Source organism: Helicoverpa zea, chromosome 4 (assembly GCF_022581195.2).
Source record: "Helicoverpa zea isolate HzStark_Cry1AcR chromosome 4, ilHelZeax1.1, whole genome shotgun sequence".
NCBI lineage: Eukaryota > Metazoa > Arthropoda > Insecta > Lepidoptera > Noctuidae > Helicoverpa > Helicoverpa zea.
The window spans coordinates 12,190,702-12,213,968 of NC_061455.1; the positions used below are offsets into that span (position 1 = coordinate 12,190,702).

Genomic DNA, 23,267 nt, shown 5'->3' on the forward strand with positions numbered 1-23,267 from the left:
TGGAGAACAAAATGACTTTGGAGATATCATAACGTAACATCTGCTAAGGAAGCTAAGACGACCCATTGACCGTAGTAGCCTCGTCAAAGTGCGGAGTGCAAATTCGTCGTTAGTTCAGTTCATGCTATAACCGGCGTTATCGCTAAGCAACGCGTGGTGCTCTAGTCTGTCCCAACGATCGATGGCGCCATTACCACCACCAAAGCGAAATAACAAAAATACTAATAACTAGAATAGAATAAATATTTTTTGTAGATCCCCGAACCATAATTATTTTGCCCGTTTTAAGTCTGACTTGCACTTAAAAGTTTCATGAGTTCCAATAAGCTGGAACAATGAAATATTCGGATGGTAAGTAAAATTAGGTAATTACCCAGATAATCTTATAAGCCAAGTTTAATTATTGCAAATCCGTCGAAATATGGATGATGTAGTGAGCATGAAGGAAATTCTCGACAGTTAAGAGCATAATTAATAATTGTTCAACTGATAAATTTTTGTTTTAATAAAAATCTATACAACATGTAACGTTAAATGCGCAAAACCTCAGACAACCCAAATATAAATAAAAAAAGGTATTATGAGCTTATCGAATATTGAGCAATTATACTGACCTCCAAGGGGAGTGCCGATAAATCCCGATATCACTAAAATCTCTTCACATTTTGTTCACTATTTAGATTTATAAAATCGGCTTTCTTGTTTTATTGTCTTTGGATTAAATAATTTTACTATCTGTGACTATTTCTATGTTTACAGAAAAAATAAATTTGTTGTTTATGGAGCGATGGCTGTCATCGAGTTTTATTTTACTATCGTAGAAAATAAGAAAGAAGCTTTCAGTGCACATAAATGAAGATATTTTCGTGAATCATGTACATGTTTTACAACTTCCCTTTAGGTCTAAGTGAAATTATGATATATCTGTATTTAGAACCATTAGTGATGTTTAGTGAAAAAGCTTGTTAAGTTCCGACGATGGCGTCCGATGGTGAAATTTCGTGTGCGAATGATCCTAATTTCGCTGTTATTTACTCATTTCTAAAAACATTTGGTAAATTGTACGGCTTAGATGTTCCTACGCTAACTAAATTGCAAGAACTTATAGAGAATACACAAGAAGGTGAGATATGTTCGTAGATTCGTCATTTGAAATCATAAACAAACATCTTATAAGTTTTTTGTTGTTAGTGTTGGATCCATTAAAGGAGTTACACTTGAGACTTCTACGCCGTGCTCATAAGACGGTAGCGAGCAACAGATGGGAGAGGTTCATGATAAAGTTTTGTCATCAACAAGGTCACCATCAGGAAGCCTGGGAGATCGAGAGGTTCTCTTACAAGAAAGCTAGCACTCAGGTTAAATTGAAAGTATTGAAGGTAATTACGCCTACACGGTTTTTTTCTAAGATGATGTGCAACTAATCTCATTGATAGCTGGCATCAGTCACTTTCACAAATGATTCATACTTGCTAAAGTGTTCTGCTGTCAGTTTACTACTTGTAATGGATATAAGGATGTCTGTGTTTACTTATCAATAGCATAGAATCTCTTTTGGCATGTTTAACTGTGACATGTGCTTGAACAAAAATATTTTAACCATTGAATCTTTCTGTACATATTTGTGATTGTATTTATTAAAAAATCTGTGGCTAGCTGCCAAATGTTTCGGATACCTTCATGTTTCTGTGTCAATTGTTTTGGTCTACATACATTATTCTTAATTTTAAAAATATTTCACTTTCTCATTTTCATATTATAATTTTAGCAATAATGTTTAAATTATTTTGCACTTTAACAGCTTTTACTAGAGTACCAATTTACTTGCCATCCAAAGTTCAAGAACGCTGTCAATGCAATATCATGTAAGGAGTTGAGGTTGGATCCTATTGGCAGAGACAAGAATGGTTGTGTGTACTGGTTGCAAGTAGATCATGAAGCTAACCTCTGTTTGTATAAAGAAGACCAAGATGAGGAGACATGGCAGCTTGTAGCTAGGTAACTACTAACTAAACTATATTCAAATTAATGAAGATAACATTGAAATTCTATAGGAGACTGAATACCTAATGTCCTATTTTGCATACAATATAATGAGTTTTTATGATAAAGATAGTCTTATTTGCATTAAGAGTTAATTTAAACAATGTGAATTCATGAATGAAATACTCTGTTATATGCTCATTAGCTTAAAATTTCCATAAAACTAATAATTTTATCATTTTCTACTTTTAAGTAAGTTATGTGGTCAGATTTGAATGAATTTGTTTTTTTTTTTTATGTGCAGAACTCGAGAAGAACTAGTGAAAGTAATATCTCAATTGAAAAGTGGTGAGGAGGTGTGTCCATTATTTGCAACAAATACCAATGTAAATGAGGATTCTAATAGTGCTGAGATTCCACCGCAGCTGGAGGTAATTATTGCATGAAGTTTCACTATTGTTTGTCAAGTTTTGGGTTGTTCTTCAAGTTAGTGATTAATTTTGAACTGGTCCTCGTATCCTGATATGATTAAAATGGGCTTAGATTTATATACAGACTTAGCAGTTATAAACAGTTTTGTGAGTGTAAAATATTCGGGCTCATTAAACATGCTTTTTCAATATTTTTTTCACTGTATATACCTACCTTATTTTGACAAATGTTATATGTAATCATTTATTTCTTAACTGTAAATGTGACTTACAAATACAAAACATTTTTACAGTCCAATAAATCAGAAGTAGAAGAAGAAAACGAAGAAGAGTTCCTAAGTCCAGAATCTGAATCAGAACATGAACCTGATGAACAAAAGAATGAAGAAGAACCACCACTTGATAAAGAAGAGAGTAAACCAGAAGGTCCATCTGATAATACAGCAGAGAAAGTGGAAGAAGAAGTGGAAAGGAAAGAAGTTTCTGAGAACAGTGAACCTGTCTCAGAAACACCAGATGAACAAGAAACTGTTGATACAGCAGAAAAAGAGGACATAGCTGAACAGCCAAACAGTCCTCAGAAAGAGGAGCCTGTAGAATCCACTGACGAAGTAGAAAAGGAACCAGTTACAAGTGTAGATAAGGAAAGTACAGATGAACAAAAGCCAGAAGATGATAAAGAGGAAGCAAGTAAAGAAAAACCTGATGAGGAAGTTGGCGAAGCAATAGAAGAACCTCTAATGCTGGTCACTGGTGAGGGAAATGGTGCAGATTGCGATAGTTCCTATATCATTGGTGAAGAAATTTCAGAACCAGTCATGTTCTTCTATGGAGAAGGATGGGGTTACGACAATGACACGGGTAATCCTGACACTATAGAACAAGCACAAAGTCCAGAAGAAAATTCCACAGAGGAAAATGGCGGTGAAGAGTGTATAAATGGGGAACATCCCCATGAATTGTCTAACTCAAGCAATAAAAATAATGTAGTTAAAAATGTTAAATTAAAAAGTAGTTTACCTTCTGTAACTAAAAGGTCTTTGAAAAATCAGTCTAATGATGCCACAGAGGTGTTAAATACTGACTCTAAAAAACATTGCGTGCGCGATTTAGATCAGTCCGATGGTTCTAATTCAACTAAACACACTGAAAATGAACTTAAAAGAGAAGCTAGTGTTAATGACAAGAGCACTACAGATAGTGAAAGTCCGCAAAAGAATAATGCGAAAAAGGGCCGAGGTAAAGTTAAAAAGAAAAGTAATTTAGCCAGAAACATAAAACTAAACACAAGTACAGAAGTAGTTAACTCAGAGACTGATAACTGTCACGATAGTAAAACAAGTATTATAGAAAAACGAAAAAGTAGTGTTTCCTCTGTAGATCAAGATGATACAGTTAATACAGAAAATGAGAAAGAAAAGAGTCCTGATAAAGAACTCAAAGTAGAAGACCCTTTACCTCCTAAGAAGCTACGTTTAGAAACTACTCCCGAAAGTGACGTAAACACACATTCCAATGAAACAGGAGATAGTGTAGAGAACAGTGAAACTAAGAAAGACAGCTTGAATAACGTTGAAAGCAATCCTATAGAGCAGCGGAAGAAGATAAAAGCTAATAAAGGAAAATTTAAAAGAAAAAAGATAGTTAAGAAAGATGACGAAAATGTCGATAATAGTGACAAGGAAGCTAATGACAATGGTAAGAAAGAGTGTAAATCATTAAAAAGGTCTCTATTAGACGCTACCATGAGCGATAAGAATAAATCTGAATCTCAAAGCGAAAGTGATGATGAGCCGATCACAAGTGGCAAACGCCTCAAAATTAAACCTAAGAAAATCAGCACATCTACAAGGTATACCAACTTTTTAAGGCCTTCTAGAATTAAGAGTACTTCAATATTACGCGCTCGTAGTATGAGTAGATATTGGTAAGCTTTTGTTTTATGAAGAACATTTTCTTTCAGGAAAAAAGTAGAAGCGAAACTTTTAGAGAAACATTCAAGTGACGAATCTGAGGAAGAGACTCTCTATAGTATAGGTATGATATATTTTATGGTTTGGTTCTTAGAAATAAGATTTTTATATTAAATAGTAATTTAACTTTCTTTCAATTATTGTAGAACACATATTTTTTTCCAATTTGTCCTCCAGCCTTCCTTCATGATCAGAAAGAAATTAGTTTTCTACTTCAGTGTTGGCTTTCAACTTATGCAATGATGATCCACCCTTTATAAGAATTTATTAGTAAATAATCGCCTTACTTTCAGCCGGCAAAAAATCGTCAAAAAAACTAGTGAAAAAGAAAATCAAAGTGAAAGATAAGGGTAAATCAAATGACAAAGGCAAGTCGCACGACAAAGGGAAGTCGAGCAAAGACCGGGGCCGGGCGTCGGACGACTCGGACGTAGCGCCCGTGCGACAGTCGCGACGGATCGCGCAGATGAAGATCAAGGAAGAGGCTGATAGACGGCATTTAGAAGAAGTGGCATTGAGAGAACTTAAGAAAATACATAAGAAAAAGGTAAGGATGAAATGAAATTACTTGGTTTATCAAATAGTTTTACCTTATTTGGTTACCTTATTTCTTAGTTACAGCTGTTTGTTATTATCATTTGCGTGCGAGCTTGTGAAAGTAGTAACGCAATCGAAGCTATATTATATGCTTACTTCACATATCAATATGCATGCAAAGTAATAAATTAATCTGTCTTTATTTTAATTATCATGTTTCGGTTCGGTTTATTCTATTGGTACTTGATTTTACTCTTTGGCTGAGTCTTCCTTAATTTTAACATGCATAGTACAACAACAATCATGTTTGCTTTGAAATCTCATTATCTTTTGGGATCACCAAACTATTCAAAAGTCCTTACTGGCACTTAATCGTGTAGTACAACATAATTAAACATACTCGAATTGTGAGATGTCCACAAGGTGTTTTCGTGGCGTGTCGTGGTGTTCCTCTGTCCCAGGAAGGTAAGTCAAGCAAACGTGACAAGACCAAAGTGTCTCATGCCTTAAAGTATAATCTATTGTTACCGCTTTCGACCACCCCAGAATAAAGAAGAAGAAGCAGAAGAAGAAGAATGGCGGGCTAGTGGTGCCAGCAGTTCAGAAGGCTCGCGGCGCCGGCGGCGCAGCTCGTGGCGCTCCGACCACTCGACGGGGCCGGAGCCCGACTCCGACTCCGACGAGCCGCTGTTCGACATGCCCGATGAGCCGCAACGTAAGTGTTACTGACTCACTACACGGCGGTCTTATTCATTTATTTATTTAACAGTTCATTTACACTTACACCAACACACACAGAATACAGACAAGAAGAAAAATAGAACACAGCTTATTTCATGACAAATCTCTTCCAGCAGGCCCAGTGTTCTGCGCAGCTGGCTGATCTTTTATTAAAACAACCGTCGTTACCGAAAATGGGCTAGGACGCCATTACTATTACAAGGCGGTTTTCGCCAGCAGTTTGTTTAAAACTTCTACAACACAGGGAAAGAGCTAACTCATTAATTTTCGGAATTTTTCTTTAGCATAAACTCGTCATGTTTTTCAGACGTGATATGTACTGTGATCAATGTGTTTGGCTGCTTTTTCTACTTTCGAATTCATTTGAATTTCGAAGTCATTTGTATTCTTCTCTGAACAGCGTAATAAATTATTCCCTATGTAGAATTTCTCCACAACCCTTATCTACTTATTGTGTGTTAGTTTCAGATACGTAACATTTCCATTATTTTATACTTTACAGTGGTTTTCGACAAATCGGATCACGAGTTCTCACCGGAATCTGACTTGGAGAGTGGCGAACCCGTCGAGCCACTCAAAAGAGCACGTACTTTACAAGAAGGTAAGATTCATTTTTCTGTTCTCTTTAGCTGAAATTCTGCTTTCTGACGAACCAGTCAGGATCAGTGGCTTAAACATGGAACACAACCATGGAAATTTTCTGGCCAGTGTCAAATGTCTGTAGGATTATATGGGACTGTCTGTAGGATTATACGATTCTTAATCATCTATATTGCTATATACTCAAATTACCCCACTAAAAACAGGTAAAGAAGACGCCGACGGCTTTTGCAAGCGTTGCGGCAGTGGGGAACAGCCGGAATGGATCCTGCTGTGTGACAAGTGTGACGCCGGCTACCACGCGAGCTGCCTGAAGCCCGTGCTGTTCGTGGTGCCCGAGGGCGACTGGTTCTGTCCGCCCTGCAACCACGTGAGTGACAGTTCACCTGTACTATATGTGCCATACTGCTGTGTGACAAGTGTGACGCTGGCTACCACCGATTTTAAGGGAAACCGGCACACACTTTTGGTAGAAATTCAAATTTCACACATGCGCAACATAGCACTGCCCGCAGTTTTACGCCATTTCCAAAAAAGAAAAACTTTAGACATTTTGCTGCTGTACTGAAATATGTACGAATAAAAAAATATATATGCAAGCATGCATGAAATCTGACATCTAGACAATCTTCTATTATGCTTTATGTCATTTCCAGGACATGTTAATAGCATCTCTAGAGGCAGAACTGGTGAAGTACGACGAGTTACTGGTCACAGTGGAAGCAGAGAGAGAACGCAAGAAGTTGGAACAGCCTGAACCCAAGAGCGAGAAGGAGTCTGAAGATGAAAAGGAGGAGCGGCAAGGAGATGATGATGATGACGATAAGTCTAGTGGTGAGATTTTTAAATATTCATTTTAGGCCTGATTTTTCAATCATTAATCAAAAAATATCGACAAATATTTTCCTGCTTGATTAAATTTTCAGCACTCCCGGTGGGCAGCGATGGGGACGAATTTTTGATGCGATTCTGGAATTATAGAAATAAGTTTATTTTAAGTTTTATGTAGAAATGTCTCTCTCTAGTTACAGGACAAATATTTATTTTATATATATATATATAAAAAAAAATCTACTGACTAATTTTGTTTGCACTTTGTAATTCTTTAAAACATTAGCGGACAGGTGTTCGTTTAGTTTTGTCATTGAACGTAGATTCTTAGTAAAATTGTTGCGAAATTGGAGAGATTTACTGTATGAGCTGTTAATCTCTCGTAAACAGCAATGTCATGTTTCTTAGGGTTTCATACTCAAAGGGTAAAACGGGACTCTTCTTTCGTGTCGATGACAAAAAGTAAATATTTCCAATTTGTTTTTTCATTTTTTTATATATATTTACCAATATGGTAAGTAAATCCCATGCGCAAAAATGCTGTAGACCGGTGTAATCATGAACTTGTCGAACTAAAGTGTAAGGGTCTGTCTGTCCGTGGTCTGTGCGCGCGTGCGGCGGCGCCGGGCGAGGCCGAGACGTGCCTCTCGTGCCTGCTGCGCGGGGTTGCTGCCCGGGCCTGCTGTCACGGCGAAGCTCGAACACGTCGCATAGGACCCTTGCAAAAGCCTATTTGAAATAAAAACTTTTGACTTAGAATGTAATGTTATAGAATTCCCCGCAGACGGCAGCGCGAGCAGCGAGTGGTCGTCGGACGCGTCGTCGGGCGGCGTGTACCGGCTGCGGGCGCGGCGCCAGCTGCCCGTCAGCTACCGCGCGCAGGAGTACGACCGCCTCATCAGCTCCGCCATCAAGGTACATACACACTATTATATTTTCTTCATCACTAATATAGGAAGCTAGATTATCCCCGAGTAACATGGGCTTATATTTCGTCCAGATACGGGAACAGCTAGCTCATAACTCTGACTTGTATGGTATCGCGAAAAAAATAATATTCATTAGCAACCATATCCATTCTTTGCTCTCTACTCCATTTACATTGTGAGCACTTGTGAATAATGTTGTCATCATTTTACTGAGCAAACGAACCTAATATCCCATCGCCTGTCTCGTTATATGGTCCCCATTATATATTTTGCCCAGTGTCTCGAGATTGATAGAACCATTTTTTTTGTGTTCTCTGCATAAATAATATACACCTTTGTCTGTCTTGAAGACCCTTTTTTTTAACGACGTCAAAAATCATCAAATGATCCCGCTGTGGGTTAGCAGCGGTGAGGGAGTGTCAGACTCTTATTGACTAAAAACCGTCGTGTTCCGTCGTAAGCCTTTTATGTACCAGGGCCGCGGTAACTCTTTCGAACAATCCCGCAACCCCGGCAGACCTTGGCCCTGTTGGGCCCCGCTGGGGGTCTTGAAGACCCTCACGCTGAAAACTTTACTAGCTAATAGTTATTTATATTATTTGTTTAAACAGGAGGAATACGTGGAAGCGACAACGAGTGCAGGTAATCAAGGTCGCGGCAAGGACATATCAACTATTATCGAGGCAGCTGAGGAAGAGAAGATGAAGGCAGAACGAGAGGCTCTTGAACAGGTAAGATACCACATTGTTTAATTATTATTATACGCTCCAAATGAAGACTTCAAACATTTTGCTCAATGTATAATAATGTAAAAGCTGAGTATTTTTCTATGTGCGCTAATCACGAGAACTTCTAATAGCAGCGTTTTACCTGAAATAAAACGCATATTAAATACTTACCTTATTTGAAGCTTACTAGTTTGAGATAGGCACCTACGTGTTTTCCGCTTTTATCTCTGTCCTTTTCTACCCCATATCTTGCATCTCTCTCGCACACCGACCAGTTTCACTCCCCACCAGGCAGGAGGCGACGAGTGTTCTCGGCGGCCACAGTTCGTCATTGAGTCGAAAACACCAGGCAGAAATTAAAATGTAAGCTTCAAATAAGGTAAGTATTTAATATGCGTTTTATTTCAGGTAAAACGCTGCTATTAAATTCTTGACCGTTATTTGAAGCTTACTAGTTTGAGACGTGTTTGTTATCGCCTGGTGGAAGTGGACGCCAATGTGAGCAAAAGCACAATGAAATTGTGTATGTAAATAGGTACTTAGGTACACGAGTAATCACATGTAAGTATGTGTATTGCGTCCTGGAATACTAATGTAATCAAAGTTAACTGGTACTGGTACTCAGCTACATCCTGTTAGACTGGAAGCCGACCCCAACATAGTTGGGAAAGGGGCTCGAAGGATGAGTAATAAAAATTAAAAGAGAGATGCAAGAACAAAAGCAAAAATTGATTTCATTTTCTAATAGTAATTAACAAAAACATTGCGATACTTCTTAATAACAATAGTAACAAAAATATAGACATTAATCAGCTGGATTAATTAAATAATCGAGATAACTTGCTACTTCTATTTAGTGGGTATCTTTCCCTTCTGTAAAAATGAGCAAATGTATTGCCTGATCGCCAATTACCCTTTGCTAATATATCGTCCAAAGGTATATTGTCAACACAGATTTTGACGCTACCGCCGAGTGGAAGCTTCCTGGGGTTGTAGTTATTCCTGCCTCTTTTAACAATGTCTTAATCCACCCGCATCATCGTTCGGGTGCCTGCCTTTGGTTGGCCTCTAACGGATATAAATAAATTTAAGGAATTAGCCGATGTCCGTCTATCTTCTAACAAGGCTTTAGTCTTTCTGACCCAATACACTGGACTTAGATTTATATTTTCCTGATTATCCATCAAACAACAACCCGACTGCCTATGACTAGAACTGTCGGTCTTAGAGCCAAAGACTGGCCATAAGATTAAATTATCTTTGTTGTTTTTGAAATGTTCTGGGTCTATTGCAAGCAAGGAAAGATCATGGACTCGCCTTTCCGAAACAAGCTAGCAAAAGAAAGAGCAGCAGTGTGCCTGGAAGTTGCAAATGGGTTATTCTCGTCTACGTTTACTGCACTTAAGTAGGTTACCAATTGGTCAATATTCCAGATGGACGGCTTCCCGGGGAACAGGTTTGCTCAGCGCTATTGATTTTAAAATGTGTCCGACTAGAACGTGTGAACCTAGCTCTAGAGTGGTTTCTGCATTGCATAGTGTAGCTATAACTGACTTGTGTAATAAAATAGTATTGTATGCTCTGTGTAAGTCCGCTAAAATTGGGTAAGTATAGGTCCAAATAGGGATTCAAGGATTCATAGGATCCAATTTCATACTTTTCGCCCCAATTTAACCATCGACTCCAAGCTGATTGATAAGTGTTGCGTGTGGATTGAAGAAGACTTCAGTCGGAGAGACTCCTTGTCCCTCCCCCCCCCCATTTCCTTGACCTTGGCAGGGGGTATCCCCGTTGCTGTGTCTATCGGTTTCTGCTCGAGGTTCATCAGTGTGTAGGGTACTGCTAATGATCGGGACTTCAAATCTGCTCGCCAAAATACCTGGTGCCACCGAAGGAACTACTATGAGATTAACTCCCGTTCCTGAATTGAGATGACTGAGGACCTACGGTATAAGGTAAGGTGGCGGTAATACCCATGCTAGCGGGTAAGTCAAAACTTGAGAAAAATGCATCGTGGAACCCCGCTTTCGGGTCCTTCAGATCTAGGGGCACGTAGTACACAACTATGTGTCCCTGGGCTCGTTTCGAGGCAAATAGGTCCACTGCTGATACAAGATGCCACTCCGGTGGAGGTTTGTGTCGGGAGAGATGGTCTGCCTGACTGTTGAATAGGGCTGGTATATGATTCACGACGTGATAGATTTGATACAGCTCAAGATAACTGAATACTCTGTACGTCAAGTTCGGTAGGCTCCTTGATCGGGTGCCACCTTGATTTCTTAGATATGACACCACAGTCCCATTTCTGCATTGAAAAATGGCTGTTGATCTCTTTAGCAACTTGCCGTGATTTTCCAGTTAATACTGCAAGCATCTCTTTCAGATCGCAGTGAAAGCCTTTTTCTCTCTCGTTCTATGAACCCATTACGGGAGTTCCGTTCAGTTGTGCCCCCATCCTACATCGGAGGCGTCCGTGGTTATAAGGTGACAGGGAAGTGGCGAATGAATATCCAAGGTTTGGTGGCAGCTGACCAGCCACCACTTTAGATCTGCTAAGGTATCTGCTGGTAGGTTCAACATTGCTATACTCCATTCACCGAGCCGTGAGCCCACAATGTACCACCAAAGAATGACACTTTTTCAAAATGGTGGGTATAACCCGACCGATGACAAAAACGTCACATTTTTATGTAAAATGTTCTTAGTATCTGTGGTCTTCAATTAAGTAGGGTTCTATGTATGACAGTCAAGACTTCTAGGTTCATTTTAAATGTAAACGATTTACTACATATTTCATTAAAATTAAGAAAATATTTACGGCATTTATTATACATATTTGATTTCAATTAAGTTTGAAAAGATTGCATAAGTTCCACAGACATCGTTCTAAAATATCATTTCTATTGTTGTCAGTATATTACTTTCGTAGTTATTTTTATAAAATATGATCATTACTTCAATCGTGACTTATAAGAACCCTTTTTATGGTTTGTTCACCGTTTGGCTCACGGTTCCATGAATAGGGTAGGTATAGATTGCTGTTCAACACTGCATTGAGGAAAATGAGGAGAGCCCGGTAATGCAGTCTGCCGTATGGAACAACGAAAACTTGCGAAGTTTAAAAGTCCTATCAAGCTATGCAGGTCTTCTAAGTTTGTCGTGCTGTTTGTCACGTAGTGCGTTTTGTCATTATCTTGTTGATAATGCTTGCGATTTATTCACTTGCCATCCAAAACATGGTGCAAATGATCCCAAAGTAGGCAAATATATCTTGGTGAGCCACCAGAAAATCGAGATACACAATTATAAGTAACCCTTGAGTTTTCAAAGTTTGAGCCACCCAAATTGGTCACTGTGGCGAAGGTCTTGGGTGCCGTGCTTAAGCCAAATGGTAGGCACGTAATCTGAAGCAGTCTTCTTCTGTATACTAGTCGAAGAACATATCTGTGACCTTCGGCTACCGGAAGGTAGAAGTAAGCCTGGGCGAGATCCACTTGCACAGCCATTCGTCTTTCTGAAGAAACTCTAGCACCCGAAAAACATTTATTAAACTGAAGGGTTCCGTAATTATGAACTTGTTGAGAACCTTGAGATTGAGTATTGGACGGTTCTTTCCGTCGCCTTTTGGGCACAAGAAACATATTGGAAAGAAAGCTGGCAGAATTTGCAGCTATCAATAGAACTTTTTGTTTTATCATTTGGGATATGACGACATCCATCTCTTTGGACTCTCTGGTCAAATCTGGCATTATCTATCAAAGGTGGCTTTTGGCCAATGGTATGCGATACCCAGTTATTATTTTTAACAAGAAAGGCGGAGCTCCCATTTCTTTCCATTGGTCCTGATATAATGTTAGGCAACCCGCCTGGAAAGTCATAACTTACGTGCCTTGTTGGACGCATCAAAGTCCGCCTGCGGTCCTGGACGCTTTCTGTTTCCTCTGTTGGACATGGTTCCTATTGTAATTTACTCGTGATATCCCAAGGGAGCTTTTAGAGTTTTGCGTCACACGCCATTCAGCGTGAGTGTGATTACCATTCAAAGTCAAAGTCAAAGTCAAATCATTTATTTCATTTAGGCCTTTACAAGCACTTATGAACGTCAAAATTATAACTAAGTTTGATTCTAGTTGCCCATTCCAAAAGTAGCTTCCTATGGAGAAGAACGGGCAAGAAACTCCATGGTTACTCTTTTTAAAAATAATATAGTATTACAATTTGTATGTATTGATACATACAGTAAAAGCATGCGAAGATCATGTAGAATCGCAAAGACAAATGAGGATAAAGTGACAATTAAAATGCTACATGGTGTTCACATTTACAAATTGGTTTATATTTTGGTACATAGTTACAAACAAATAATCAAAAGATGAATACAATTTTATTTGCTGGTGTAATTTTAATTTGTTAATTAATTAGATATTGTCAGTATGTCCTATGGAGCAGGACCAGCATGTTTCCAAGCATTTTTATCTTGAATGTAATCTTCTAATTTATAATATGCTTGCTTACAAAGTGTGGCTTTTATATGAGTTTTAAACCGCATGTCATTTAGTTCCAGAATGTTGTCTGGTATTTTATTATAACATTTGACACAATATCCCATGAAAGATGTATGTACTTTAGATAATCTAAACTGCGGGATAGCTATCTTATTTTTATTTCTAGTGTTATAATTATGTCTATCACATATTTTTTCAAACAAATGTAAGTTTTTCCTAACATACATGATATTTTCATAAATAAATTGGCAAGGTACGGTCATGATATTAATTTTTTTAAAATTCATTTCCCTTCGAGGGAAGGTTATAATGGCGACTCTTCGAAAGTCGATCCAAAAAGCCACCCTGCGAGGGTAGATTGCAATGATGGTACGACCCGCAACATGCATGATTGGTACCCTGCGAGGGTCCGTGATAATGAGCCGACCCCTGCGGGGGATGGCTAGTATACTTACTGGTCCCTGCTTTGTAATGATGCTGCTACTCGCAACATGCAAGATTGGTACCCTGCGCGGGTCCGTGATAATGAACCGACCCCTGCGGGGGGTGGCTAGTATACTTACTGGTCCCTGCTTTGTAATGATGCTGCGACTCGCAAAATGCAAGATTGGTACCCTGCGCGGGTCCGTGATAATGAACCGACCCCTGCGGGGGGTGGCTAGTATACTTACTGGCAGTCCTAGGCGGAGCGTACCAAGTCTTTCAAGGCCGAAAACCATCACACGCCGTGATAATGAGCCGACCCCTACGGGGGGTGGCTAACAGACTTACTGGCAGTCCGAGGGGAGCGTACCAAGTCTTTCAAGGCCAAAAACCATCACACGCCGTGATAATGAGCCGACCCCCAGACTTACTGGCAGTCCGAGGGGAGCGTACCAAGTCTTTCAAGGCCGAAAAGCTTTCTTGACACCACCAGCCCTCTTCAAGTGCGGTAGTGACCAGTCCGAACTAAGGAGATGCTGGTTGGACCGCACCTCACACCATTCTTTTTTGTCAAAAAGTTGAAACGCCTTGCAGGATTGAACTAGGGCCACAGGTGCCTTAGGAACTTCGGGCTTGCTTTCTTTTCCATAGTCACGTGCACGGGCTGTGGTAGCTTTATTATTTACCGCATCCGTATTTGCTTTATAAGTCACTCATTCTGAAAACAAATTACTGAAAAAAAAAAAGTACACGGAAGAAACTCGTGACAAAAAAAGGGGTAGATGTACAAAATATTAACACTTGATTTCGCAAAATCGAATATCGAACGGTAAAACCGTTAACAAATTGTATAAAATATTATAAACTCACCTGTGTTCTGCGAGAGCACTGAGTTTATTTTTCAACGAAATACTACAGCGGTTGGTTAGACCAACCTTCTCGGGCGGAAAACAAGACGCCAATGACGAACTGTGGCCGCCGAGAACACTCGTCGCCTCCTGCCTGGTGGGGAGTGAAACTGGTCGGTGTGCGAGAGAGATGCAAGATATGGGGTAGAAAAGGACAGAGATAAAAGCGGAAAACACGTAGGTGCCTATCTCAAACTAGTAAGCTTCAAATAACGGTCAAGAATTTAATATTAAATTTAATTTATGTGATATTTAAAATGTATATGTTATGGACCAAGTGATAAATTGGGCAGTATACATAATGCCCGGTCATTATGAAAAATGTCCAATATGAAAGTGCAATTTGATAATAATTATTCAAATAATCAAATTGACCGGGCACTATACATATTGCCTGTGACCTTTTGGGCAAAGTAATACAAACATATTTAATTTTATTTTTTTTATTGTTATTGCCATTTAACTTAAAATAAACTAAATATTAAACCACTTAAATAATCAGCCTCATAATTTGGATTAATTATGAAGGACTTTTGCCTTTTTTCATCAAATGAAGGTTTGCAGCGGTGAGGGTGTCAGGCTCTTACTGACTGACCGTCGTATTCTGTCGTAGGCCTTTTATGTACCCAACGCGCGCCACCGACACGGGTCTGTTGCCTAAAAATAGACATGAGCGAGCCACCCGAACTCACCGCCCACAGACGTCCACGCCTACGGTGGCCAGGAGTCGTCTCGCGATACCCGGCGCCCGTGGTGTCTACCTGCTCCAGCGTGGCGGCCGGGATGAGAGGTGCAAACTCTCTGAAGTTCCGCCGCCTCCTTCTCGAGCATGACCGCTTCGCAGAAGGAAGCGATGGCATCCCATTCCCTCTCGCCCGGACCATGGCCTGAACCAGACCCGGACGCGAGAGGTCGCCGCCGCCTAAAGCCTGGACTAGGACCCGGCGGTGCTCTTCCCACGCAGGGCACTTCTGGACTGTGTGGTCCACCATGTCCTCGGGGCTGTCCGCACAGTGTCCGCACAGTGGTTGCACACCCGGGCGCCTCCTCACAAGGACTTCTGCCTTAAAAATCCACTAGTTTTTGCATATAAATGTTAAGGAAAGTCATATTAAAAATATAACATAAAATAAAATTAAAAATGGCTATCTCTGATTGGTCAAAGCGTGTCACTCCATGCGTACTGCCCTCCCCGCCCTCGCACCGCGTAAAATATAGCTTTATTATCAAATTGCCCAACTGTCATGTAGCAATATAATACTGCCCGTGCAATGTGATAAATAATGAAGTTAAGATAGTTATTAATCACTTGGCCCGATAAAGCTAGACATTATTCATAATGCTCGGGCATTATTTATAATGCCCGAATTAATCACATGGTCCATAACATATATACTAGACTTATTAAGTTGCCACTGAAATCAGTGCAATTTAATTGCTTGGTAATCCAAGAAGTGTTGTAAGCATTTAGTAGTTCTTCCAATATAATTTGATCTTTGTTTCCAGGGTAAACCAATAGAAAGGAAAACTAAGAAGAAGCAGCGTCGAAAGCCGCGGAAACTGAACTCGCTGGAAGTGCCCTCGGAAGACGATGACGAAACTGATGAGGACTTCAAAGATACTGGGTATATATTTTGAAAAATACATGGTCACGTCTCGTAAATTGTAAATTCTTTGATTACTAGAAAGGTAGACTATTTTTACTGCATTTAAAATACAAAAGGTTTCATTTCTTAATGCCCGGTAAAGCTGTATTTTAGTATAAAAAATAAAAGACTGAAGACAATAAATTACACTATTTATTTAGTGTAAAATTATTACCCCTTTCAGGCACGTCAATCATTAAAATTATTTTTGCTGAGCAAATCATATGAAGAATCAAGATACATATGATTTGATCAGTGCAATTATTTTGCTGATCAAAAAAAAGGAATTTCAATATGTGGAATTCCTTTTTTATTATTAATTATCCCATTTCTTAGTGCTTTAAGTATGGACTCGTCATCGGAAGACATATCGTCGTCAGCGGACGGCGGCAGCTCCAGCGACTCCCGGTCCTCAGACTCGCTGCCCATACGACGCACTTGTCGGACTGATAAGAAAGGTAACTTCACATACTTGATATTAGAAGGTTCATAATTATAGAAGACATTTGCAGTCGTTTCTCTAATACCCTGATTGAATAACAGCGTTTGGAAGACAATTTTCGTGGATTTCATGATCTCTCTCATCAATTAGTAAATTCTGTATAGAAACTATAGATATAGCAGAGACTGTATTACCACTCATATTTATACAATGCATATATTTTTATAAACAGAACGGCCGAAACTGGCGGAATCGTCACCAGAAGTAAAGAAGAAGAAGAAAGGCGTCTTAGAAGATAGCTCCAGTGAATCTGCGGGCGCCAAGGAGTGGTCCTCTAAATCTAAGTAAGTTTATTTATGTACAAACTGTTTAAAAATGTATTTCATAAGTGTATATGAAAATTAATGAAATATTCGCTGTTACAACAGTTTTGTTATCATTCCGGGTCCTTCTGGGGCATTAAGGCCCAGATTTTCAAACTGTGGTGTGGACCCCGGTGGTCGAAAGATTTGTAAAGTTTTACCGTATTGCTCCGCTCTTGTAAAGTGTAGGCCTGACTTTTATCTTTATGTAAGACTAGCCGTTTCCCCGCGGTTTCACCCGCGTCCCGTGGTAACTACTGCCCGTACCGGGATAAAATATAGCCTATGTTACTCGTGGATAATGTAGCTTTCGAATGGTGAAAGAATTTAAAAAAACTGTCCAGTAGTTTTTGAGCCTATTCATTACAACCAAACAAACAAACAAAGTTTTCCTCTTTATAATATTAGTATAGAAAAATAACGAACTCTAACTCAATTGATTCACAGGTCGAAAAAATCCCGACCTCCCAAAACGAAACGCCGCGACAAATCCAAAAAGAGTCGCAAACGCAGCGCCCTCACGCAGTACGATGCACACGGGAACGTCATACGAGCTCGCGTCACCTACGGCGGCCTCAGTGGCGATGACGACAACGACTGGTCGCCCAAGCACAGGACAAGGCAGAAGAAGATCAATTATACTGAGATGCCTAATACTGAGTCGGAGGATGTGAGTATTCTGTTTTAAAATAGGGTAAATAAGAGTTGTTTTTGAGACTTTAAGAGCTGTCTTTTTTATGTCGTGCATATACAATACACACTACACTTTTCATACGATGTATATTGGTTTTGTCAAGAAAACGTGTTAGTTACATATGCTAAAAGAAACACAAACAAGATCTCAGAGTCACTATACGTGACTCGTAATATTTCTAACCTAATGAATTAGAAAAATACGAAAAAAAAGTATGCTTTACAAAATAGACTCTATCTCAAGGTAATGTTGAAATGTTTCTCAAAGTACTATCACATATAGTTGAGAAATAAACTCTCATCAAACCACAAATAACCATAACTTATCCTTCTTCACAGGAAATGCACAAATCTAGCGGCAAACACATGCCAGATAGTTCGGACGAATACAAGATCGATACAGACGCCTCAACCGACTCGGACGACGAGAGAGCCAAACGGAAGAAACCAGAGGACGAAGACTCGGAGCAGACTTCCGAAGAGAAACGGAAAGCCCTCAGCGATCTGATCCGGAAGACCGCTGTCGTACCACTAGAGAAGTTACCAGAAGATGTTACGAAAGCTAAAACTGAGGAGTTGCAAGCTCATCTTAGTAAGTACCTAAAATATTGGAATTTTTTTGTATAGATAGATGTTTTGTTGTCAGATGTTTCACCCGGTTATCAAAATCTTTTTTACCCACGTCCCAAGGGAAGATACTTTAATTTTATGTAGGGTTTTGCTATTTCGGTTCCAAATTGTTTCTCAATAGTTGAACCGTGTTAGAATCAAAACACACTTTTAAGAATGTATGGATTTCCGATTCGAAAACATGTGGGCCTAGGCACCCCTTTGCAAGACTGGCTTCTGACTACATAATTTTTAATTATGATTGATGTATTATAGACGCTCAGGCGGCGGCGGCTATGAACGCTCGTCCGTCTCGCGGCAGAGGCAGTCGGGGCGGCCGCGGTAGCAGGTAACATTCTTAATATTTTTTCATGCATGCTTACAGGCAGGAGAAAACTGTATTTTGAGGCGAAATAAACCTCACCCCAATAATGTACCTTTTAAATTTGACAAATACTATTTTGAAAACCGCATCAAAATCCATTCAGCCAAACGTGTGATTTCACGCACAAACATACATATAGGTTAAACTGAGAATCTCTTTATTTTAAGCTGGTTCAACCTGATGCATTTCTTACCTTGACTTATAAATGTTAGCGGTTTAGATTACAGCCTGATTTCTTTAAAGCTTTTTATATGTGGCGTATAGTTGCTTAATACATAAAAACAAAAACGTTTATTTTCCATTTTGTGCATGCCAGCTATTTATTTGCTTCATTAGTTCAGTACATAAGAGTAAAGCCGGTATGCATATAGTGCGGATTGCAGGACGCCGCGCGGACGCGGCCGCGGCGCCGACCCGACCTCCGACGACGCTCTCGCCAAGCTTATTGGAGTCAAGATTAAAGGTAACGTCATTATTTTATTATTATTATTCTTTAATCAAAGTCAAAGTAATTTTTTTATTTCAAATAGACCTGTAAAAGCTCTTTCGAAACGTCGAACTAGTTGCACGGTTCCAAAGAGTTGGTTAGTCTCTTGGCTGGTGGTTGGTCTCTTGTAGCCAACGTTAGAGTGAACGAGTGATTCAATGGTAATAGGAATCATTATTTTAATTTTATAATGTACTAAATCAAAAGCTAGATTTCGACATTTTTGCTGTAGTAAGCATTTGGTACTTTATTCTTATATGCAATTACTATACTTTATTATTATACATATATTACATATACTTTATTCTTATATTCTTATATGCTGATAGCAAAATATATTCTCAGTCACGAAATGATTGATTAATCAGTTTGAGGATTTAAAACTTATTTTATTACCACAGTTATTACCACGGTTTCTGCGTTATCCACTGACTCCAATAGCTTTTAAACATTATTAAAAGTATGAATCGTTATAGTTGTATTTATGTTCATACAGATCTGAGGACGGACGGCTCACCAATGAAACCTAATCAAGTAAGTTGTAAGGCCATAGCAAAAGAGAACAAATAAATTCAAAATCACGAGTATTACTTACGGGTACATAATTTCACAGGTGGAAAGGGAAAAGAAGAGACAAGAACGCGAAGCCAAACGAGCGGAACGCGAGGCTAAGAAAGTCGAAAGGCTGCAGAAAAAAGAAGAAAAAGAAAAGATGAAGGAACAGAAAGCTAAGGAGAAAGAAGAGAAGAGATTGGCTCGGTTGGCCATGCAGGAGACGAAGAGGATTAAGAAAGAGAAGATGGAGTTCCCAGTTGGACAAGTGCCGTATGGGAGTCCGCCACCACATGGCTATGCTGGGCCTAGGATGCCCAATGACTTCCATGAACAACCTCGGTTCCCTACTACGCCTAGGCTACAGGTAACATTTTACTATATCTTCAAAAATACTAAGAAGACGTCGTATAAGTTTTTTGCACAATAAGAATGTTTTATTTTATTAAGTTTTTTTCGAAAAGCTTCTTGAGACACGCTTCCTTTTGTTTAAGGTGGTTTTCTATTTCTGATTGAGTGATTTCATAAGCCGTTATTCGTCACCTATATTTATTCATACAATTTTAGCTGTTCCGGTATTACTGCCTTAACTAGATAGAGGACCCGACCATGCAGAATGTTTTATTTATTTATTTATCTGTGTTTTTGTTTAAACATTCTATATTTGTGTAGGTCCGCGCGGAGCTGCGCGGCGTGCTGTCGGCGGACGAGCGAGCGCGGCCCGACCACGCCGCCGCGCTGCGGGAAGGTAAATATTATACCCTTACACTTCAAAATCACTGTCGGAGATCACATCACACATTTCTTAAGAAAGTAGAAATTAAATACGGAGACGAGGAACGTTACTAGCTCCGCCCTCATAACCACAATCACAGAGGGAACTTGTCAAATTAAGACAAATTAATCTGTTGAAGATAGGAACTCAAACGCCTTGTTACGTCTAGTAACTGATCATTTTGATCATGCCTACCGTACATTACTTGACGTACAAGTAGGCGACTTACCTGCCTTATGGCATCTGCGCTTATCTTTCCTTGCTCCATGATCATACCTTACTCTTTTGCTATTGTCAGTATTTTTGTTGACTTTCAAAAATTTATCTTTGTTAAAAAAAGATTAAGAAATCTGTACCTTTTTATGTAATGTAAATAAAGACTTATCTACAACGTATAGTTAGTTGTGTCAACTAATTGGGGTGACTCACAACTCATGTCATAATGTCCAGGTACGCTTTCAGTAGCCGGCTCGCCGCAGCCCTTCAAGCCGATCACAGAGGAGCCCAGCATCATCACGCGGATGCCGCACATGATCAACCAGCAATACAGGTCAATATCAACAACATTCCAATGATTAGTATTATACAATAAGTAACAAACACATTCAAACTTCTACGTTTATAATATTGGTGTGGTGGAGATGTCATATCGTTTATCTTGTTTAACTCTGCTTGTGCAGAAGTGGTAAATATAGTGTTTGTTTCAGGGGCCCGATGATGTACCCAGGCGGGGGGTCGTACGGTCCTCGCGCCGCCAACATGTCCATGTACCCCCTGCACCCCGCGCTCGGGCCCTCGCGGCAGTACCCGCCCTACTACCCGCACCACCCCGCCCATCCCGCACACCCCGCCCATCCCGCACACCCCGCCTACTCGCGCCCGCCCTACTCCGCCGGCCCCGCGCGACACCCCATGCCGCCCGGACACGGGCCTCCGGGACACGGGCCTCCAGGACACGGGCCCCCAGGACACGGGCCCCCGGGTCACGGCCCGCCAGGACATGCGCCGCCTGGACACGGACCTCCGGGGCACGGCCCCCCAGGTCATGGCCCGCCCGGACATGGACCGCCTCCATCCGGACACGGTTCTATGCCCCCGGGACATGGGCCGCCCGTCAGCAGCCATGGACCGCCGGGCCATGTACCCTCACCTCCAGGACACGGGCCGCCGCCGCATGGCCCTCCGCACCCTGGACATGGGCCCCTCGGCCTGCACCGGCCCCACGCACCCGGGCCCCCCGGCGCCATGCCGCCGGCCTCCAGCCCGCACGGCATGACCAGTCCTGCACCGCTCGGCATGTCCCGCCCCCCCGCGCCCCGCGCCGCCCCCTCCCCCGCTGCTCGCCACACTCCCCCCGCAGAGCTGGACCCCGCCGTGCGCATCAAGGCAGAAGTCAAGACCGAGCAGCCCGAGTACCACTCCCCCGCAGCCTCCCCCGCGCGGGAGCCCTCCCCCACGCCGCCGCGAGACGAACCACCCAGACATCCCAAGATCAAAGTCACCGAAAACAAGGACAGACGGCCGCGGTACCCGCTGGGGCCGTACGCGCCGCAGTACGGACCCTACGGGCCCTACGCGCCGCCGCCCCCCGCCCCCGCCGAGCGCGGCGCGGCGGCCGGCCCGCGCGGCCCGCCCCCCCTGCACCACCCCCCCCGCAGCCCCGCCGCCACCGAGCGGCCGCACGCGCTGGAGGCGGGCGCGGGCCAGGGCGCAGGGACGGGCGCGGGGCCGGGCTACCTGCCGCCGCACCTGCGCGCCATGCCGCGGCCGGCGTACGGGCCGGCGCCCAGCGGCCGCGGCAGTCCGGCCGGGCCGCCGCCATTCGCGCCGCACTATCCAGATGTGTCCCGCACGTCGCCAGCCGGACCGTTACCTCCCGCCGGCTCTATGCCTCCCGGTGGGCCTCTGCCCTCAGGTAGTCATCTACCCCCCGGCGGACCCATGCCTCCCACCGGGTCGATGCTCACCGGGTCGATGCCCACCGGGTCGATGCCCACCGGCGGCCCGATGCCCCCAGGTGGCTCAATGGCTCCAGGTGGCTCAATGCCTCCCGGTGGATCGATGGCACCTGGTGGGTCAATGCCTCCTGGTGGATCAATGCCCCCTAGCGGACCATTGCCTCCTGGCGGGCCATTGCCTCCAGGCAGTCATCTACCTCCAGGTGGGCCTCTACCCCCTGGCCATATACCTTCTGGTGGGCCGTTGCCTCTTAGTATGCGTGAGGCGACAGCAGGCTTGCGGCCCGACCGGCTGACGTCACCAGCGCGGCTGGAACCACTAGGCGTGGTGAAGCAAGAAGTGCTGGGCATAGTGAAGTCGGAGTCGCCGGGGCCGCCGCCGGGCCCCGCGATGGGCCCGGTGGAGGGCGGCTCGGTGTTCGGCGGGCTGGTGAGCTACTTCTCGAGCCAGCACGAGGACGACATGGACGCGTGACTACGTGTACATACCGCGCGATAGATAATTATATTTATGCGCCGCCCGCGCGGCCCACCCTGTACGATATTATGTGTTAGCGTAGGAGATTTAGTTTAGCGATAGGGACTAAATATATATATTATGAGTCTTTTTGGTCTCGAATAGGCGAATGTATTATTATTTTGGTTATGTTTAAGTGAGATTTATTTATATACGACCGATAGGTACTTACAGTATACTCTGAATACGAATTTTATTAAAGAGATCGATGACATTTTTTTTGAAAAAATAAATGTTTTCTCCTACAAAAAA

General features: G+C 41.9%; 1 protein-coding gene across 9 annotated transcripts; it reads left to right on the forward strand.

The window, feature by feature from the left end:
* Positions 1-771: 771 nt before the first annotated feature.
* On the forward strand, positions 772-23,267 carry LOC124629522 (remodeling and spacing factor 1). 9 transcript variants are annotated; one of them, XM_047162932.1, is made up of 26 exons: positions 772-1,123; positions 1,192-1,379; positions 1,802-1,998; positions 2,288-2,414; positions 2,708-4,266; positions 4,378-4,451; positions 4,681-4,934; positions 5,471-5,639; positions 6,168-6,266; positions 6,472-6,635; positions 6,922-7,099; positions 7,869-8,011; positions 8,637-8,756; positions 16,096-16,214; positions 16,572-16,693; positions 16,910-17,021; positions 17,487-17,709; positions 18,072-18,324; positions 18,618-18,690; positions 19,098-19,189; positions 19,710-19,747; positions 19,827-20,132; positions 20,438-20,513; positions 20,991-21,090; positions 21,248-22,495; positions 22,526-23,267. In XM_047162932.1, the coding sequence occupies exons 1-26, from the start codon at positions 979-981 to the stop codon at positions 22,971-22,973; spliced, it is 6,627 nt and encodes a 2,208-aa protein (XP_047018888.1). In that variant the 5' UTR covers positions 772-978; the 3' UTR covers positions 22,974-23,267. The 9 variants fall into 9 exon arrangements, with proteins under 9 accessions (XP_047018888.1, XP_047018879.1, XP_047018882.1 ...); XM_047162923.1 differs by having other exon boundaries at positions 21,248-23,267; XM_047162926.1 differs by having other exon boundaries at positions 21,003-21,090; positions 21,248-23,267.

Bases quoted from the DNA above. Each gene is read 5' to 3' on its own strand.
- LOC124629522 (XM_047162923.1), top strand. From the start codon at position 979: ATGGCGTCCGATGGTGAAATTTCGTGTGCGAATGATCCTAATTTCGCT. The intron at 1,999-2,287 runs GTAACTACTAAC...TTTTATGTGCAG, and splicing joins ACATGGCAGCTTGTAGCTAG to AACTCGAGAAGAACTAGTGA. The intron at 16,215-16,571 runs GTATATATTTTG...CCCATTTCTTAG, and splicing joins GAGGACTTCAAAGATACTGG to TGCTTTAAGTATGGACTCGT.